Genomic DNA, 21,142 nt, shown 5'->3' with positions numbered 1-21,142 from the left:
TTGTCTTTTTGTTCTGGATACTGGGGATATCTGTGTTTTTTTGCTTTAAATCTCTGCAATCTCTTTTTGTATCTGGAAACCCTCTTCTTCATTTTCTGTAACTGGTTTGATAATTGTCTTATTTTCCTGGTAGTCTCACTTAATCAGAGAAGGACCAGAATATACTCTGGTGTATGTTCCCTCTCACTTGTACCTGGTGGAGTGGTTGTTTGGCGAAAGGCTCACTGTGCGTTGGTTTCTTTGACTTTCTTTCCATTTAGTGTGTAAGTGAATCTCTGTTCCCTTTCTGACAAGTCTTTAATGCATTTAAATTTAGCTCTCTTACTTTTGCTTTGCATTTCTTGATGACATACTGGGTCCTCTCTAATTCTTTGCCTATATTCTCATAGTCTATCTTCTGTACTATTGGGCATATTTGCCCCTCTTTCGTTAGCTCTACCTCTCTCAATGGCTCTATCAATTAAAAAAAATATATTATTAATTATAAGGGGCAATACATAATGGTTTACAGAAAATATGAATTGACCATATGCCAGTACTTGAAGTATGTAAATACTGAAACATTAACTAAACATTAATTGTTTTTAGCAACAAATTATTGCCTTAGTTAAAGATCTGTACATAGCACTAGGTTTTGTATATTAATGAAAATAGATTCAAGAGATGGAGCTACAGTGGATATAAAAAGTCTGCACACTCATGTTAAAAAATGTAGTTTTTTGTGATGAAAAAGAGACCAAAGTAAATCATGCCAGATCTTTTTTTCCCCCACTTTTAATGTGATATAGAATCCAACAAAATCCAAGTGAAAAAACCAATAAAAACATTTAGCCTGGTTGTGTAAGTTTGCACACCCTTTTATAATGGGGCATGTGACTGTGCTCAGAATTAACCAATCACATACAACCTCATGTTCAAACATAATGATCTTACACCTGTCATCAATAAAGTGATTCTGATTAACCCCAAATAAAACTAGCCTATTTCTGTAGGATTTTATTTGATGACATCTTGGTTTCATCTGACTGCTGAAGCCATGCTCCACAAAGAGCTTACAAAGACCTCACTGTGGAAAAGTATCAATCAGGAGAGGGGTATAAAGGAATTCCCAAAACATCGTACCATGGAACACCGTGAAGGCCATTATCAACAAGTGGAGAAAATAGGTCACCAGAGTGTCACTACTAAGAACAGGATGTTGTTCAAAATTGATGAAAGGACAAAAAGAAAACTTATCTAAGGCAACATTAAAGGAGCTGCAGGAATATCTGGCAAGCACTGGTCACTCCCTGCATGTGACAAAAATCTCTTATGTTCTTTAGATCTGGGCTATGGGGTATTTTGGCAAGCTGGAAGACCTTTCTCATGAGAAAAACACCCAAGCCACCTAAATCACCCCAAAACTTGTGGCAAAATGTATTGTGGTCTGATGAGACCAAGGTAGAACTTTTTAGGCATTATTCTAAAACATATGTTTGGTGCAAAAACAAGACAGCTCATCACCCAAAGAACACTGCACCCACAGTGAAGCATGGTGGTAGCAGCATCAGCTCCAGCTTCTCTTCAGCTGAGAGACATAGAGGGTATCATGGACACAATGCACAAATTCAAGTCAACAAAGTAATGGTTTTAATATTTTAGAATTGCCCAGTCTCTAAATAGCCCACATCCTATTGAAAACCTGTGGAATGACTTGAAGAGGGCTGTGTACAGAAGACCCCCTTGCATCCCCTCAATTGGAATAAAAAAAAAAAAATCAAGATGTGCTCAAGTTGGTAGACTCTTACCCAAAAAGACTGAGTGCTGTTTTACAAGCAAAAGGTATAGTATTAGTTAAAGGGTGTAACCAAGTTATTTTAAGTTTTTTCTTTTTCTTTTTCCATAAAACGTTTCTGTTTTTCACTTGAATTGTGTTGGTTACTGTATCACATTAAAGGTGATCTCACATAAAATCTGATGTGATTTATCTTGGTTTCATTTTTTTTTTTCACATCACAAAACCCTGCCATTTGCAGACTTTTTATATCCGCTGTAAGGTGGAGATAAAGGTGGATACTGAGGTGAATGCTGACGAATTACTGGAGGTTTATTGCAGGAGGAGAAAAAGAATGGTAAATCTGGTTTTGTAAGATAAACTATCATTTCCACCTATTACTAACATGTTATTTTAATCATCAGTGTAAAGGTATTGTATTGCAATTTTTTTTAAATATAGCATAAATTGTTGATAGTAGATTGTGCCTCAAATGATTAAATAACAAATTTTGTGATCACTCCTCTTACTGCTGTCTGACATCCAGTCAAAAAGCATGAGCATGTCGCACAATTCTCGTATAATTGTACATATCGGTGTGTTCAAGCTCACAGAGTTTCATCAATATCATCCATTTGCGGTGCTGCAGCACCCTATGTCACCTCAGTTTTAGACCAATAGCTGTTAATAATTATTAAACTGGAAACTGGTGTTAAAAACCCACGTGAGGCTGGCCTCTGGTGGTCGGAAGAGGTTGGCAAGATTTTACATTAATGTGAATATCAGCTGATAGTGTCAATACCCCTTCTGTCAGAGACATTGCTTGTATGGAAGTACAGTAACTTGATTTGTTTGCAGTGATGTGTATGCAGTGATAATACATCATACCACTCCTCTGTGCTAGTCTGATGTTGACCTAGCACTCATTGGATTTAAACAACACATCAAGGGTGAGAAATTATACTTAAGTTATAGTATAAATAAACCATCAAAATCTTATTCAGTTAAAAATGGAAGTGTCCAGCCAAAAATGTACTCAAGTGAAAGTAAAAAAGTTGCTTATTTTTAATGTATTCAAGTATTAAAACCAAAAACTTTTACTTGCCTAAAACTGTTCAGCAGCTATACAGTTTTGCCTAAAAAGATCATTCAGCTTTCAGTTTGCTGGTCATAGGCATGACTAACATCATCTAATATTATGTAAATGACCAATATTTACCATTAGTTAGAATTTGACTGGCTGTCTAGTCTAAACTGATGCTAGTCTGAACTGGCAGTAGCAAAGAAAAGGGTTAATTTAGCTAACTAATGTTAACAAATTAGTGAAACTTCCCTCAATCTTACCTTTACCTTCTATGAAGGCAAAGCAGATGTATCATTTTATACCAGTCTTTCCTTACTCCAGTATACAAAAACATTTTCAAAGGTATTTTACTGAGATATTTTCCATCCCTGCAATGCAATATAATTCCCTACAAATTTTTGAAAATTTTGAAGATTTTGATATCAATGCACTTGGGGTATGTTGGCATTTTGGCATGAATGTTCTATATTTTCTGCATTGTGTGCTTGCACTCATTGTATTATTTCAGGCTGCATTTGTTCATTAGTTTATTGCAAATAAGGTATTTATTTCTAATTAATTCCCTCCCACAAACCTTCCATGTGTAAACAGTGGTGCATGGCAGTGTTTCCATGATTGGTGGAGGGTAGCTGTTGCAACTGTCTCTGGTGGAGCAGTAACTCCTGCAATAATGTCTGGTGGAGCAGTAACGCCTAGATTGGTCACTGGTGGAACAGTGACTTCTAAAAAGATCATTGGTGGAGCAGTAACTCCCACACTAGTCAAGGGTGGAGCAGTAACTCCTACAATGATCATTGGTGGAGCAGTAACTCCTACACTGATCATTGGTGGAGCAGTAACTCCTACACTGGTGTCTGCTGTAGCAGTAACTCCTACACTGGTGTCTGCTGTAGCAGTTACTCCTACACTGGTGTGTGCTGTAGCAGTTACTCCTACACTGATCATTGGTGGAGCAGTAACTCCTACACTGGTGTGTGCTGTAGCAGTTACTCCTACACTGGTGTGTGCTGTAGCAGTAACTCCTACACTGATCATTGGTGGAGCAGTTACTCCTACACTGGTGTGTGCTGTAGCAGTTACTCCTACACTGGTGTGTGCTGTAGCAGTAACTCCTACACTGGTGTCTGCTGTAGCAGTAACTCCTACACTGGTGTCTGCTGTAGCAGTTACTCCTACACTGGTGTGTGCTGTAGCAGTAACTCCTACACTGGTGTGTGCTGTAGCAGTAACTCCTACACTGGTGTGTGCTGTAGCAGTAACTCCTACACTGATCATTGGTGGAGCAGTTACTCCTACACTGGTGTGTGCTGTAGCAGTAACTCCTACACTGGTGTGTGCTGTAGCAGTAACTCCTACAATGATCATTGGTGGAGCAGTTACTCCTACACTGGTGTCTGCTGTAGCAGTAACTCCTACAATGATCACTGGTGGAGCAGTAAGTCCTACAATGATCATTCGTTGAGCAATAACTACTACAGTGGTCAGATTATTGCAGGAGTTACTGCTGCAGCAGAGATCATTGCAGGAGTTACTGCTGCAGCAGAGATTATTGCAGGAGTTACTGCTCCACCAGTGACAATTGCAGGAGTTACTGCTCCACCAGAGAGCAGTGCAGGAGTTACTGCTCCACCAGGGAGGAATGTAGGAGTTACTGCTCCACCAGTGACCAATGTAACTCCTACACTGCTCCCTGAAGGAGCAGTAACTCCTGCAGTTGTCACTGGTGGAGTAGTAACTCCTGCAATAATCTCTGCTGCAGCAGTAACTGCTGAAATAATCTCTGGTGGAGGAGTAACTCCTACACTGGTCACCGGTGGAACAGTAACTCCTACACTCGTATTGGGTGGAGCAGCAGCTGGTGCAGCTTATATACTGCAGCAGATGGAGTAGAAGCTGACTCATCTGAATTCTTACATGGCCCTAAAAAAGAAAAAGCTACAGATTATGCAGTTATTTAGGGAACTTTGATTTTAAGTCAACATCTAGGATCTACAACACAAAGAAGAGAATTATCGATTTCAATTGATGATGAAACATGGGAGGACATTTGGAGGTATGCTAAGAATATATTAATTTGTATTCAAAGTAAAGGAATTCAGCTGAAGATGATACATAGGTTGCATATAGCTCTTAAATGACAACATACTTTCAATTCCTCATTGTCACCTCTCTGTTTGCTATGTAAAACTGAAATTGGTTGTGTCACACACTGTTTACGGTCTTGCCGCATAATACAGAAGTACTGGTTGAGTATTATTTGTGAAATGAAAATTACCTTTGGTAAACATATTCATTTGGATCCATTCTCATTGATATTAGTCATACCCAGTAAAGAATTAGCCTCACAGATTCAGTGTTAAGAAACAAGCTGGGCAAAACTTTCTCTACACTTTACACATACAAATGCGAACAAATTTAGTGCAGACAGATAAAGAATGTGAATTAAAGTGTAACAAATTAAGAGCAAAATGAAATAATCAAACAGGACAATGGATTTAATAAATCAACAATATTAAAAACAGTAGAATTAGGTACAATGTGTGCCCTGATGACAAGTCAAACCTGAAATATTTCAAAAGGTTTTAAAAAAAGATAACTTGAAGTAATCAACAACTGAAAACTGAAAACTGAAAGCACTAAATAAACATTATAGCTAGCTTGAGCACTATTATACCTAGCCTGAGTCACTCAGTTAGGTGATGTATTTGGTTACTCAATACATTAACATATATGCATTAGAAATTGATATCTAGAAAGTTTTTATATAACGATTTTTTTTATAATCATTTCTGCATCCTAGAATATGTGAGGATTAGAAAAAACACAGTATGTTTAATATGTTACACAATACATTGAGGGGGGAAAAAAAGCCAAGATGGGACCCAATATGGCCTAATGATGAGAGATGAGCCAGCCCATGAATGGTTTTCATATTGTTTGCTGGATGCAATTACAAACAATGGGCCTCATTCATTACACTAGATGCGATAGTATGAGTGTTTACACAAAATATTTTGTATTCCTGAAAATCCTGTAAATTCAGAAAAATGTTCATATCCTGCTCCTGCATCTGTGTAAATTTATGCATAAGAAGACTAACTAATGTAAACCTAAGAAAGGGTAACACTTTACAGTAACTTTACATGAATAATCATGCACTAATACCTGAATTATCACTTACTTAAATATAAACTAATGATGAGTTAAGACATGTACTAATCATGAACTAATGAAGAGCTAATCTTAACTACGATGTCTTATGAATTCATGCATGAATAACGACCACCTTAAAAGTACACGTTAGTACGTGTTTAACATGTAGGTATAAACTAAAACAAACATGCTCTATAAGAAAGAATATGAATTAAATGTGCATAATTTCAAATTGTTTATATAGTTTGCTATATGCAGCTGCGTACACAAACATCACTGGATGGCACTGGATTACTTTCATAAATGACATTAATCCTCCTTATTGAACGTAGAAAGATAAACACCAATAATTTCATCTCAACCTGTTTTGTGTCATTCTCCATCCATTTCTCTTCAGATCCCATTGTAGTACTAGTGCATGCTCTGTTAACATTCTGTTATTGTAAAGTGTTACAAAACTTTTGTTTTGTAACACTTTTTCCACTTTTATAGCTGGAATATATTGTTGAGTTTAAATTGCTTATTTTTATTAGGTTTACAGCATTTAGCAGATGCCCTTATCCAGAGCGACTTACAGAAGAGCTTTAGAGACTCTAGCAAAAACACAACCTCACGCTAGTTCACTAGGTCAGGGACTAAGAGTACCATTGAATATTCTGTGAAAACCAGTCATTTTATATTATTGGCATTAATTAAACAGTATGAAAAATAAGGAAAGCAAGCCAACACAAATCCATAAATTAAAACAAATAAAACTAATTATTCAATTATGACAAATAGCGCCGTATGTAAACAAATGCCTCAGGTAACAGAAGATTTAAAAAGTGAACACTTTTTATTATTAATATAATATATTATTAAATACTTCGATGGCATAGTGAGTCAAAATAATTTCCAGTCCTATTTTTCAAGCTTTACCCTGATTGTTCATTTTCTGCTCACAGCTGTCTCTGCACTTGAACTTTTATGGAGTTTTGTGGGCATCACTACATGCAAATCAGGTCTGTTGTGCATGCACTTGGTAATTTACGGGTGATTTACGGGTGATACACAAGCAAGTATGAAATTAATCAGCGTTTCCGACACTTTTCTAAATCCGGCAAAAAGATTTAGTTTGGTGTGGTTTACACAAACATTTACACCCACCCACTAAAATATTGACAAATGAGGCCCAACGTTCCTACTATTAAACTGTCACTGTCATCTGTGAACTCATGTATCTGGAAGGGGGAAGATAGTAATTTGCTCCAAGTGTGTTATGCTAGCACTTTGAAAAGAGTCTAATGTCTAATGAGTCCTAGGTCATTCATCAGAATAAAGTATAAAAAGTAGCAAGTAGAGAGGTTGATGACAAAAACATACTAAAACATTTTTGATTGGCCAAACTGTTTGACCGCTATAAGTCAATGAAATCTTAAGCCATTGCATGTATATACTAAAAGAGCTGTATCTTCTGAATGCAAAGTCAAATTTCTACAAACTTTATAATACATAGTCAGTTGGACACTCTCTGGCCACCTCAAATTTCATAACAATTGGCCCATAGGAGCACTGTAACAAAAAAAGCATATATACATACGTCAAAATTGAAAACTTTGTCAAGTTATTTGTCTAATTTAGGGAAGAAATATAGCCTACCAAATACTGCATACTCAGAAAATGGCGGACCTTTGGCCCCTGGTGTGTGTGTGTGTGTGTGTGTGTGAGAGAGAGAGAGAGAGAGAGAGAGAGTGTCTATGGACATTGGTTCTCTGCAGCACAGAATTTGAGTTTAACACACCTGATTTATACGGATCCTAATAATCTGTATAAATCAGGTGTGTTAAACTCAAATTCTGTCTAAAAATCTGTGGGTTTTTTGTATGTGAAGCTATCCAGAATTATGTACATGCATAGAGCGAGGTTTAGGGACATTTTACCTGAATTGATTAACACCAATAACCCACTTTGAAAGTCAAATAGGATGATTCTAGGAAAAGGGAAAATGGTGTCTAATGTGCTTGAGTCCAGTGAGTGCATTTAGCTTTTTAACCATACAGTACCAGAGTCATGATGCACTGCTACAATGGTTGTTTAAGAAAACACATTTCATCTTATGGATTTTTTACAAGCCATAAATCCAATCAAGCTAAAATCTGTTTTACGGTATGGTTGTGCTAATCTGTGAAAGGATTTTTACTGGGGTCGCATTACTTTAAAAACATAGCAGCCATCAGTCAATCACATTGCAGAACACATTTCACAGTTTTAGCATTAAGCTACTGTCACAAACCTTTAATAGTGTATTCATCTGTGGTTGCTTTCGTGTCGTATGGAAGATAGTGAGAACTAGCTACTTTTGGTTCAGTCTGCACACGGTACTTGACCATTGCAGATTGTCGCTGCAGCTATATTTATAATTATTATTATTATTAATAATAATACCTTCACCTTCATCTTCTGTGGTTTATTTGACAAGAGCAAACAGTGTGCTAATATTATTGCTAGTTGAGCTTATTATTTAATTGTTTTTAATTATTTCCCAGAGAGCACCACGGCCAGCACACTTAAGAGTGTTACTTGGCATGTATTTTAACTCTATGGACAGTGAATATGTTACGAGTATAAACAATAAAGTGAACTAGTAGTTCTGCAGGGGAAGTGAAAGACTCTTTAATTACTGCTTAATAGTAAAATCCTCCTAACATACTTACTTTAATAATTAACTAGTAGCTCTTAGTAGCTCTTACTAGTAGTTAACAGGAGTAACATGCAAACCACTCATTTGTTCCTTAGTTCTTGCATAGTTAAGTACATATATTATAAAACAGTGTTACCAATAACTCTGAAAACCAGTAAATTCATATATTCACCAGGCCATATATTCACCAGGCTAGTTCTAATCAGTGTTTGCATTCTGAAACAGCACATCCTGTTCTTATTATCACAATGAATTAGTCACCTTCACAATAAATCAAAGATCTACTGAGGGAAACCTGAGTTAGTGGAGACTGCCTGTCTTTTTGCTAGTGTGCAGTGTGTTGTTTTGGTGGCTGGTGACTCATAACTGCTGAGAAACATGTCCTCCCCCCACCCCCCTCATCCCCAAGACCCCCACCAAGCACACATGCACAAACGCACACATAGTCACACACCTCGTCATGCCACTGAAACTTCACTTGTAGCCACTCTCTTAACACTACTAAACCACAATACAGCCTGTTGATTCCTGTTGCTTTATTACTGCTAGCAAAAACTATTGATTCTCTCTAACTTCCTCATAGCCAAGTCTGTAAAAAAAGATTGCAAATAAAAGTAAAGACAAGACAAATACATCAAATGCATTAGAAAGCAGACGACTATCCACCCCACATTTGTTGGATGTAATAATGGTCGTATCTCTCTATATGTCTTTTACCCATGTTCTGAAATTCTGAATCCTGCAAATAATACCAGGAGTCAAATAGATTTTATTTTTTGCACATTTATTATATATTTCAGACCAGCAATAGCACCCATTTGGTGTGGTCCAAGAATAAAAACATCTAAGGAACTACTGGGATAAACATAGACATTCGTGTGAATTCAAATAGCAGATTAAATCATCTTTTTTTAATGAAGGAAAGAAAAAGTTCCTATCTACAGTTCCTGTTGCAGTTCAATAGATGACTAGCAACTTGCCATTTGCAACCTAGAATTTAGCCATTAGATGTCTAAAGCTGCCTGAAATACTTGTCCTACACTATCAGTCAAACGTTTTTGAACACCCGGACCTTCTTAGGCAGTATAATCACTATTAGTTTAAGAGACGAACCAAAATTACACCAAATACCTTTTTAATTAAGGAAATGTAAATCTAATTAATTGGTTGCTGTCAAATCCTACTGCGACTCTAAATGAGTGCTCTATTAATGGCAGGCACACTTGGAGGGTAAACCCGTTAAGCATATAGATAAAAGACTCATAGTCAGTGCTAATATTAACTGTAAAACAGAACTATTTTGGATGCTATATGTGCCTATTTAGAGTGACAATATTTTAACCTGTTTGTTTATATCTATTTGTTCCAATTGTTCCAATAATACTTCTCAATTCACCGAGTATGTAATAATAAACATTTCTCAATTCACTTATACCTATTCCGTGGTTAGATTTTCAAAATTTAGAGTATTTAAAAGGTGGTTTAAACAAAATGATAGTTTGGTGGTGATCTTCTTACACAGCAATATTATCAAAAAGTTGATTCATTTATTTCACTAACTGGCCAGGGTTTTAGTGGATCCAGAGCCTGGGTGCAAGGCAGGATTAAACCCTGTAAGGAATAGGATCACACACACTCCCACTCATTCACACTTCATTTACACAATTCAGACTTGCCGTTTTTTGACAGACAGTGGACACCAGGGTACCCAAATGAAACTACTTGGAAAGTCCAAACAGACACTAACCTGAACTCAGGATTGAACATAGAACTCTGGATTTCTGAAGCATCAGTGATACTCATCATGACACTGTGCTGCCTTTCATCAAAAAGTTTGATATTTAATTCCATTCCATTCTCTCATCTGCCTGAACATTTTTTGATTTTTGTGATTTTTTCTGAATTTAAATTAAAAATTTTGAAAGTGATGGTATATGGCTTTGTGCAATTCATCCTTTTTTTAGATTTAAATTTTTTTTATTTCAAACCAAGGGTTTACATTGAAATGTTACCATGTAGCATTTATCAGGCATCTTTCTTTAGCCGGATACATATATTGAGAGTGGGGATGTAGGTGAGATTCTGTCTTCTTTTTTCTTTGCTGATCTTGGATTCTTTAGCCTGAGCTTGTGAGGCAGCATAGCACTGCTATTGGCTGGTGGCTGCTGCTCAACCTCCTTGTGTATTGTTGTTCTCTGATTCACTGGATTTAACACTGGAATTTCTGGAAAAGAGGCAGCCAGTGGTGGGAACACAGGAGCTAAGACCACGGGTGTGCTTGTAGACGGAACAAAACTCGGTACATCCGGAAGGTAAGAATAGGCCCTGTTGATGGGGAAGGAGTGTGAGGCAACAAAGTTTGAGCCATAATGAGCTGCTATGGCCTCAGTTGCTTGCTGGTATCCAGGCCATTGGGAAGACTCCTGACTCATTTTGTCCCTTTCCCAAAGCTCTCTGTCTGGGTAGTTGTTTGATGTTTGAGCAAAGTATGAATGCATCTGAAGGAAGCTCCTCTGATGTGATGTGTAAGGACAATTAGAGCTGATCAGGCCATATCGAAGGTTCAAAGCCAGTAGCTCAGCTCGTAGAGCTGCATTTTCCTCACTCAGTGCCACTAGCCGTGTCTCCAGCATGAAGTCATTTGCTCTGCGCTTCTCTCTTGAACGCTTGGCTGCCTCATTGTTCTTGCGACGTTTTTCCCAGTAAGAGGCATCCTTTTTCTCTTCTGGTGTAAATTCACGTTTGCGACGCAAGCCTAGACCTCTATGAGATGGCTCCTCAGACTCTTTCTCAGCATCCCTCCTGGGGCTTGAGAATGCAGACTGCATCCTTTCCAACAATGGCAGATTGAAGAACTCCTCTGCTTCAGAAGTGCTTGCTATCTGTCAGTACATTTGTAAGTGGTACTTGGAGAAAGCCTGTGCTGAGACTCTCAGTCAACCTCTCAGTATGCAAACCTATAATAAAAACATGAAAACATACTTTTTAAAATAATATAACATGTTTTTTATAACATAAATGTGTGTATCCTAAATGAGGACAGAGCAGTGATACAGGATATTGAATTCTATGGATGCAGAAATTTCCAATCTATATGCAATTCAGTGCTTATTAAAGACCATTAAATTTGCCAAAGCCTTGGTGGGGCTTTGGTTTCATAAGGTTAAGCTTCATAAGGTTAGGTCTAACCTGTATGTTCCCGTAATGGTCCTTCATGAGCAAAGAAATGCAATGAAAAAAAAAAAGAAATTCCCCTTGTGGTTTGAGAAAGTGCGTGATAAGTCATCTGAACAGCTCACAGCATTACAGCTTTTCTGTGAATACAGGTTGCAATGGCTTATTACTAGTTTGTACTGCACACACACCTTGTGAGGAACTTCCAATGACATAATTATGAATGCAGCTAATTAATGCTTTTTCTACACTTAAACATAACCTAACACACTGAACATTTCATTAATCTCACAGACTGAATCACACAGACATACATAAACAACACAAGGAGGAAATACATAGACTTGTATTTGTAAACTTTTGACCAGGATATTTGGTGTAAATTGTTATTATTTTGTCTTCTGGGAAACATGTAAATCATGTAAAACATGTACGTAGCTTCTTACGTAACTAAATGAAAAAAAAAAAGATCTTTAAACAAATAATAACAATTTACACTGATCATCCTGTTCAAAAGTTTACACCCCCTGGCTCTTAATGTATTGTGTTGCCTTCTTGAGAATCAGTGAATGTTTGGGCCTTTTGTAATAGTTGTGTTCGAGTCCCTCAGTTGTCCTCAGTGTGAAAAGATGGATCTAAAACATCATATAGCCGCTGTTGGAAAGGGGTCAAATATGTAGAAGATTCTGTAAAAGAAAAAGAATGTGCAGAACCTGGAGGATTTTTCTGAAGAACAGCAGGCAGTTTAACTGCTCAGGACAAACAAGGGACTCATGAACGACTATCACAAAACATAAAAACAGTCACTGATCATCCAGGTAACACACACAGTATTAAGCACCAAGCAGATGTAAACTTTTGAAATGGTTCATTTGTGTAAATTATTATTATTTATTTATTTATTTAGTTATTATTGTGTCTTGTGGACTATATGTAAATATGTTATATGAAATAACTTATTCAGGGCAGTACTACATAAAAAACCAAATGCAATTTTTATAATCCCTCTAAGGTGCATATAAGGTGTATGTGAACTTATGACCCAAATGGTAGAGCATATGAGAAATGGAAGTTGGTGGCCCATACTTCCTTCATTTCTCATAGCATTAGCACATTGTCCTAATTTTGGAACTGAGAGAAGACTATGTTTTCTGTCTCAATAAACAGATAGCATGTAGTACAATTCTCTTTAATCTGTTTCATCAAACTAGCATGAGGCACCAGAAACCATTTCTCATGGAACCTGTTTGAGACTTGTTAAAACACTTCATACACCCTGGGTTCACCCCCTACCCTCTGAAACAGAATGGACAAATAATGATTGTGCAATATGTACATTACACAGACAGACAGCAGCGATTAAAATTTCCTTAAACAATTCAAACCTTTCCTCTAACAAAACATCATTCTCATGAGAACAACAACAAAAATGCAAAGGAATCCAACCAACCTGTTCTGGAAAAATGTTTATTTCTTACTAGGGTGAATAAGTACACGCACAGGTTCATCTAAACTGGACAGTTGAAAATTTAAAAAGACTGGGTGACATTTTTCCAATCTTCAACTGTCCAGTTTGGGTGAACCTGTGCTCACTGTAGCCTCAGATTCCTGTTCTTGACTAACAGGAGTGGACCCTGATGTGGTCTTCTGCTGTTGTAGCCCATTCACATTCAGGTTCAATGTGTTCTGGGATGTTTTTCTGCTCATCCTGGTTGCAAAGAGTGGTTATTTGAATTACGTAGTCTTCATGTCAGCTCAAAGCAGTCTGGTTATTCTCCTTTGACCTCTCTCATTAAGAAGGTGCAGAACAGAAGCTTGCTGGATATGTTTTTTCAACCACTCTGTGTAAACTCTAGAGACTGTTATGTTTCCCCATTGTGATGAATCACTGATCAGATAATTGTATGAATGAGCAAGTGTACAGATGTTCCTGTTAAAGTGGCCAGTGAGTGCATCCTCTCTTTCCTAGTCTACCTGCCCACTAGCCCCCAACGGTGCTAAAATACATTAGTTTAAAAATTACCAGGGCCATATCTTGTGATAAGTGGTATAAGTGGTTGCTTAGGGCTCCTGAACCACCAGGAGGTCCACATGATTTTTTAAAATAGATATGCACGCTCTACACATCATAGATATATACATCACATAGATGTGCACATCATATGGAAAACGGTTTATGTATCAGACAGTTGCAAAAGAATAAAATGAATAAAAATGCCAATTTATGCAACTAAACTAAAATAAGTCATATCAGAAGATCACCAAGAAGCATGATCATGAAGTCCTCATATCTATCTGGGGGGGAAATGAGGAAAACGAAAAAAGCAGAAAAGGAAAACTGGTTTCAAATCATTGGTAAGAAACTATTGCTAATTAACTGGATTTAGTCATTGGATTTGTCTGCTTTCTTGCCTTCACTTGCTGATGTAATTGAAGGAGAACTATAGCAACATAGATGATCACAACCAATGAAGAAGATTCTTTTGAATGCTAGTTCAAACCATGCTAAGTTCCCTAATGGGCTAATGGTCATTTTTCAGGTGCTATAAGGAAATATTTCAGGGCATCGTCAGTGTTAGAACCAAATGAAAGTGATGCAGGTACATATTAAGTCAAATTCTACTTGACTATATATATATTTATATATATCCACCAGTCAGGTCTAAATTATGTTAGCTAAGGTGTGTGTAAAGGAAATCATGGAAGCAGACATTTAAAAGTGTTAAGTACATTGTAATTTTTATTATTTATTTATGTTATTTATATAATTTACTTGTTTAGTGATTTAATTTGTTGTATATATATTTCTTGTTCAGTTGTTTTTATTTTATTCTTTATTAAAAGTTATTCTCTGAAACCAAGATAATGTATAAATTCGAGATAATTCTAAAGTATTAATTCTGTTTAATTCTCACATATAAAACAATATGACTGGTGTGCATGGAGCCCCTGAGTAAATTGACGCTTAGACCCCCAAATTCGCCATTGTGATTTGTCAAGCTACATGCTACCCATGATTTAAAATAGCTAACCTACAGCTAAGCTACCATTTTGACAACATAGCTAGATACATTACAAGCTACTAAGAAGGAGTATCGAACTACACTGAAGCTGCTTTTTTTCACTGAAGCTACTCTTGGTTCGCTTCAATTCTAGAAATAGATACGTTAACGTTAATGGGTGTATGGTAATACGATAAATAGCTGTGTTTAGGTGTTTGCCATGATATGGCCTGACATGAAGCGGGGTAACTGTTGCTGCCCCAAAGTGGAATTTGTTTTGTATAATGGTACGGTCTGAATGGTGTTATATTGCACTTATACCACAGCAATTTGCCAATGATTAAAATTTTCAATTTATTAATGAACAAGACTGTGGAAGCAGGGGGCACAAGTATGTATCTGTATTTGTGTTCATTTTTGTATTCATACAGATACCCATTGGTATCTCTTTTATGGGTGTAACACAGTGCCATTATCTGTATCATTATCTGTTTAGTACTCAAAATATTCACATCTGTTTTCATATTCAGGAAAGTGGGTGGATTCTATGCCAGAAATCTGCTGTTGTTTGTTTGTTTTTAATGTTAACCTTACCACTATGCTCTTGAAACTGGACACCACTGAACAGGGCTGCTGGAAAAGAAGAAATTTTCATCCACTGTTTATAACAACAAATAACAATTTGCAGAGCATTACTTTATTTACTCCTGAACCAGACGCCCTGTGGATATCTTCTGTATAATGTGACTGAGTAAGCTGTTTCAAAGCAGTGGTGTCTTTCACAAATTGAGAAACTGTTAGTTAGGCTACAATAACCATCTAATAATAGTTTCCTAGATTTAATTTGGTTAGGTTTGATACATTCCATTTACTGGACATCTATATATATATATATATATATATATATATATATATATATATATATATGTGTATATATATATTTGTGGAGAGCGTACTGAGATATGCAGCTCTGGGTACGGTGCACGCTCTGTGTGAGCTGTACGGAACAGTGGTTTAAAATATGACAGCATATTTCTTGTGTTTATACAGGAATATGGTAGACATATGACTTTATTTTGGGGCTCAGTAAGACAGTGTTTAAGTCCGGTTAAAACCAAACAGTGCATTATCTATTCCTATACTGTTAATGAACTTGGTATTTGTTCTGTGAGCAGGGTTGCCAAGTTCTGTGTACAATGCCCACGTATTGCAGATAGATCATTCAAATCAGAAATGAGTGCCGCTGTTAACCTGTTAACTTGCCACTGTTAAAAGACTGAAAAAAAGGAGAACAATACCTCTATCTTCTCCTATGCCAAAACATTTAGGGTTTCTTTTTGAGCAATTTTTCAGTTGTAGCTGAAGTAGCATTTTCTGAAACATGGCAACCATTCCCCTGAGCTTCCACAAGACATTCTCCGAGCTCCACATTAAACAAAAACCTTGTGCTCAGGTGCCTTTTTTTGGTCCTGTGGGATCTTGATGTAGCTTTCTGGCAAGCTTTCTTATTAACAAATAAATTAATAAATAGATAAATAAACCCAACTGTTCAGATCTGTACTCATATTCATTTAGAACACATATTCTGTTCAACCCAAACAATGTATTCATATTCAGTTACATCCCTCCGAGGATTAAAAACCCTAGTATTATTGTATTCACATTTTTATATAGAATAGCACTCTAATCTATAGCACATAGCATTCTAATCTATAATACAAAACAAGCTTTGTAATGGCCCATATACAGAGTGTATCAATTATAATACCTGATCTAATGATCAAATAAATACTTAGATGCCTAATCAGTCTACTGTAAATGCCACAAAATTATGTTGCAATGCTGCATACATGCACAAATTTTACATTTCCTATTCACCCTATTGACTAACTACCAATCCACTCACCAGTCAGATGGGTTAGACATAAGAAGCTCTGTGGGTGTCTGGGTCGGTTTTGGTTTTAATAATATTCATCGAGTAACTCCCAGTTAGAAACTTAAAATAACATTGCCACTACAAAATGCATAATATTCACATACCATGCTGTCAAAAAACTTGCTGTAATTAACATTAAGACTCAGTGAAGAAATGTGTTAGCTTTGTTTCCTTTTAAAGTGGACCTTGCTAACCACAGTAAAATGCAATACCCCCCTATATGTCACTTACACACGAAATGAGTCACTTTATTTAGCAGCATAACTGGGGAGGGGGAGGGGTTTGAAGTGGTTACGAAACCCATAAAATGGTTTGTATCCACTATTTAAATGACTTTTAAACTCTATGATTTACTGTTTTAGCAGACTATTTAATAAAAAATCTGTTCTCATTGTTATATAACAAACCTTACGATAAAGTCTCGCAAGAGTGAGCTGCTAAACAGGATGTGAGGCAATGACTTTTTAATCACAGTTTTAATGACAGGCTTCTTCATAGATCTTTATCTTGTTGTAGGGGATGGTGTGTTTTGGAGTATCACTTTTGTTATTTTATTTTTTACTCATTGTTTCTCTACTACTGCTTTCGATCTCAGACATCTTTCAAGATGATCTTACAATCTTCCACTAAGATACATGTACGATCATTCTACATTGAGCAATGTATAACGTCATGTGGAAAACATTTTATATTAGAATTAAACTGATATAAAATATATCTTCTTTAACCAGTATAAAGGTTTGAAAATCAATCATCTCTTTTTTGCCTGAGTATTTTTGGTAGCAGCTCTTTTTTTTGCAGTAGCATCAGCTTGGTTATTGCTATGAGCAGTATCTAGTTGATAAACATTCACACTTTTCACACATTTCCATGATGTCATGCTTTTGCATGCTATTGCATGTATGCAAAATGTGAATTGTATTTAAATGCCCTCAGCTTTTGGACCTTGTAAATATCATAACCATATGCAGTTTTTCATGTTTTAGACAGCACTATCATCTAACTAATCATACCAGCCATCTATATGATTGCACAACGCTGACAGACTTTTTGCTTGGAACACGTTGAGGCACTTAGCATGTAGCATGGCCTGTTGGTCCAAATGTTGGCCCAGTCAGATGCAGCTAACTGGGATCCCAGAGTTTGAAATGCATGGGGAATTTTACAAAAGTAAAAAAAAGTTTAATAAGAAAATGGTAATGTACAGAAGACTGTACTCATCTCTAAACTGTATAGCATATTAGTTTAAAAAAAAAAGTTTCACATCACAAAAGTTTTTTTTTTCACAAGTTGTGTCTTACTGTGCTACTCTACTCACCAACTGATTGAGTGAGAGGTCTTAAAATGACAAGTAGATGCAGTATAACAGAAGATCTCACATGCTGAACTGCTAAAAATACACCTGTGCTGCCATCACCTCTACCACACAGTGCCAGCTTCAAAAGAGCCTGTTCTTGCCCCTCTCTTTCACTTTTCTGTCCTTCCTGTACAGCCATGATGAGCTATACATTATACCCAATATGACAAATCTATTTTTTGTCTATTACCAACTGGTATTAATTCAACATTCATAATATTCTTATCTTCTTCTTCTTCTGATTATTATTATCTATTGCAATTTGCTTTTGGTCATATGTCATATGCTTTGCAATATGACAAATCTACATGTTATAAGTTGCACAACAGTGAAGCTGCAAAACACAAAATAACACTCATTATTAAAACAATATTGATTTTTATTTATTTAAATTAATTTTAATTTCATTTGTATTTCTGGGGGGAGACATCAGGATGAAGATTTCCTGACAAATGCACCAGCAGCTTATTCTTTTTTTCTGTGCATCTATTTCTTTTAATACATAACATCTGTTGCTTTTGTTGAGACAGTATGTTCTACATTACTATAGATAGGTTTGAACAAAAAAAGAACATCCTGTAGCTAGAAAGTGACGATGGTATTTTCTTTGAAAGTGTCTCAGTAGTGGATGTGCTGGTTATCGATTATTGGTTTGTGGACAACTTTTGCTTTGTATTTTTTTTTGGGTGACGGATGTTTGCTTGCTGTGGATTATTTGCAATGCAGTGAGCAGGGTGAAGAAAAAATGTTCAGGTTGTTTTTCTACATCTTTGTAACTTGCAATGATAAATTTCTCTGGTCATAATATCTGTGTGAATAGCAAAAGAGGGACATGAGGGTTTAAACTTTATCAAAAGTTTAAACGTTGTATAGGAAGATACAGATTTAATATGCAAATGTAACACAGTTGAAAAAAAAATCAGAACATTATGTTTCATAGGATCTCTATAAATAAAACTTTTCAAAGATTTATGTAAACACATTTCATAATGAAAAGAACAAGACATCAAAGTAAAACAAATCAGCAATCTGCAATAATTTTCTTTTTATCTCTTATTAAAATCTTTATCACTACTCATATCTCATTGTCCTACACAATAGACAAATGCTTAGAAAACCACTACACAGCATCTTTAACCCATAAATAAAATAAATAAAATAAAATAAATCAGATATACTATTATATTTATTATAATGCATAACATAATCACGTGAATCTGGGTAATTTTTTTAAATAATGTTACTATCTGACTGCAAATATAAAAAATGGACTCTTACCTTTTGTGTACAAAACCTCACTGAGTTACAAACATCGATATTAAGGTGGATGTTCTTCAGCCAACTAATGTCAGTTGCCGCTGGTCCTGTACCCACTCTTAACAGAATGTGAACTGTGTGTTGCTCCTGACAAAGAGTGTTAATCGGGTGATGTGCTTATTAGCATGTGGCTTCTTTGGTGTTAGTGTTGCAATGAGTTCTATGTATCTGTCTGTCCGCCTCTTACGTGTTATTAATGCTACCCACAAGCCCTTCCATCACTCAACATCTCCTGTACAATCAGCTCAAATGTCTGAAACTTTATGTGTGTGTGTGTGAGTGTGTGTGTGTGTGTGTGTGTATGAAAAAGCCCACAAAGTGGGGTAAAGGTGTCATGGCACTCATCATGTCTACTAATGGACATCTTTCATCATTAAATTTAGAGCTTATATATATTAGAGCTACGTGGAAATAAAGTTCACTATTGACAAATAAGACCCTTCTGATTTTCTGCAGAACATTTTAAGAGATGCAAGCATTTTTCTTGATTTCTGATTAGCTTTATAAATGAAGTGGAAAGATTTGTGAACATTTGTGCCATATTTCATCTTCCTTCTTGTCTCATCAGTTTGGTGAATTGGTAATTGTACTGTAATATGCATGTTAGAAAATGCAAATTTTGCTCAAATTCCCAAATGGTGTTTAGTTGCTTGATTTGTATGACCAGTATAAACTTACACAATGCGGCCAAAAAAAGAGGACAGTGCACCTTTGCATGGAGAGTACGCCCTCTAGAGACAAAAATGTCACCACTGAGATTGCTATATTATTTATTTAGATTAAATGGCTCAAATAACCCTTAACTCTTAATGCATTCTGAAGCCTTATGCACAAGCTTGTATGAAGTACTAAAGTGTAGATGTAGAACCTGAAAGAAACAATTCCTTAGTGGTGTTAGAATTTCCCCTAATTTTATTTTCAGTATAACAGTTTTTTTTTTTTTCCAAATACAAAACCAACCTAAACTATAACTTGCTATAAACTATAACTATAACTATAATCTGTCTCACTCTATCTGTCTGAGATCTGTTGCTATGGTCACCTAGATATCAGTGACAATAATGGCATTATATTATTACATTATACATATTATATACTGTATGTATATGTATTATATGCATATAGAGTGAATTCAGGTATACCGGGAAATCAGGTGACTTGGGGTAGTTCAACTTGGCAGCTTTTTTTTTTGGCCTGATAAATGAATCAAAACTTATGTTACTAAACCCTTGCAGTGAAACAGCTTGATAGAAATAACATGACTTAATTCATGTAACCTCATATAAGAGGGTGCGATCAGCACCAAACATTAAGTTAACCTCAAAAATGACATATGCTCTGGCTAGTTTTTAAAAATATAATTATCATGACTAATATATACAGTATTAGGATGTATATTTGCATACAATGTACTATTGTAATAAAATAAGCATTATGTTAGTCCAGATAAAAAATAAAGTTCAAATGGTGTGAACATGGTTTCTAATTGAATCTCTGTCAAGATAGCCAAGTGAGCCACACATGGGTCAGGTTAATTTGGACAGTCTTAAAATAAGTGGACATACAATAGCTATACAATAACTCGGAATCCCAGACTCTTCATCTTTTGACTAACTTACAAAAAATCTTGAGGAATTTTTTTTTTTAAATCTCAAAAACATAACCTGTATTTTTGAATTGCATGTT

At 36.0% G+C, this 21,142-nt stretch overlaps 1 protein-coding gene across 1 annotated transcript; it reads right to left on the bottom strand.

The window, feature by feature from the left end:
- Positions 1–10,676: 10,676 nt before the first annotated feature.
- Positions 10,677–19,661, bottom strand: LOC113547073 (uncharacterized). The gene is made up of 2 exons (XM_026947277.2): positions 19,418–19,661; positions 10,677–11,627 (listed from the first exon to the last, which is right to left on the bottom strand). The coding sequence occupies exon 2, from the start codon at positions 11,496–11,498 to the stop codon at positions 10,710–10,712; it is 789 nt and encodes a 262-aa protein (XP_026803078.1). The 5' UTR covers positions 11,499–11,627; positions 19,418–19,661; the 3' UTR covers positions 10,677–10,709.
- Between the last annotated feature and the right edge of the window lie 1,481 nt (positions 19,662–21,142).

This window comes from Pangasianodon hypophthalmus, chromosome 11 (assembly GCF_027358585.1).
Source record: "Pangasianodon hypophthalmus isolate fPanHyp1 chromosome 11, fPanHyp1.pri, whole genome shotgun sequence".
Taxonomy (NCBI): Eukaryota; Metazoa; Chordata; class Actinopteri; order Siluriformes; family Pangasiidae; genus Pangasianodon; species Pangasianodon hypophthalmus.
Note: the sequence above shows the minus strand (reverse complement) of the source record. Positions and strands in the feature narration are given on the sequence as shown.

Bases quoted from the DNA above. Each gene is read 5' to 3' on its own strand.
- LOC113547073 (XM_026947277.2), bottom strand. From the start codon at position 11,498: ATGCAGTCTGCATTCTCAAGCCCCAGGAGGGATGCTGAGAAAGAGTCT.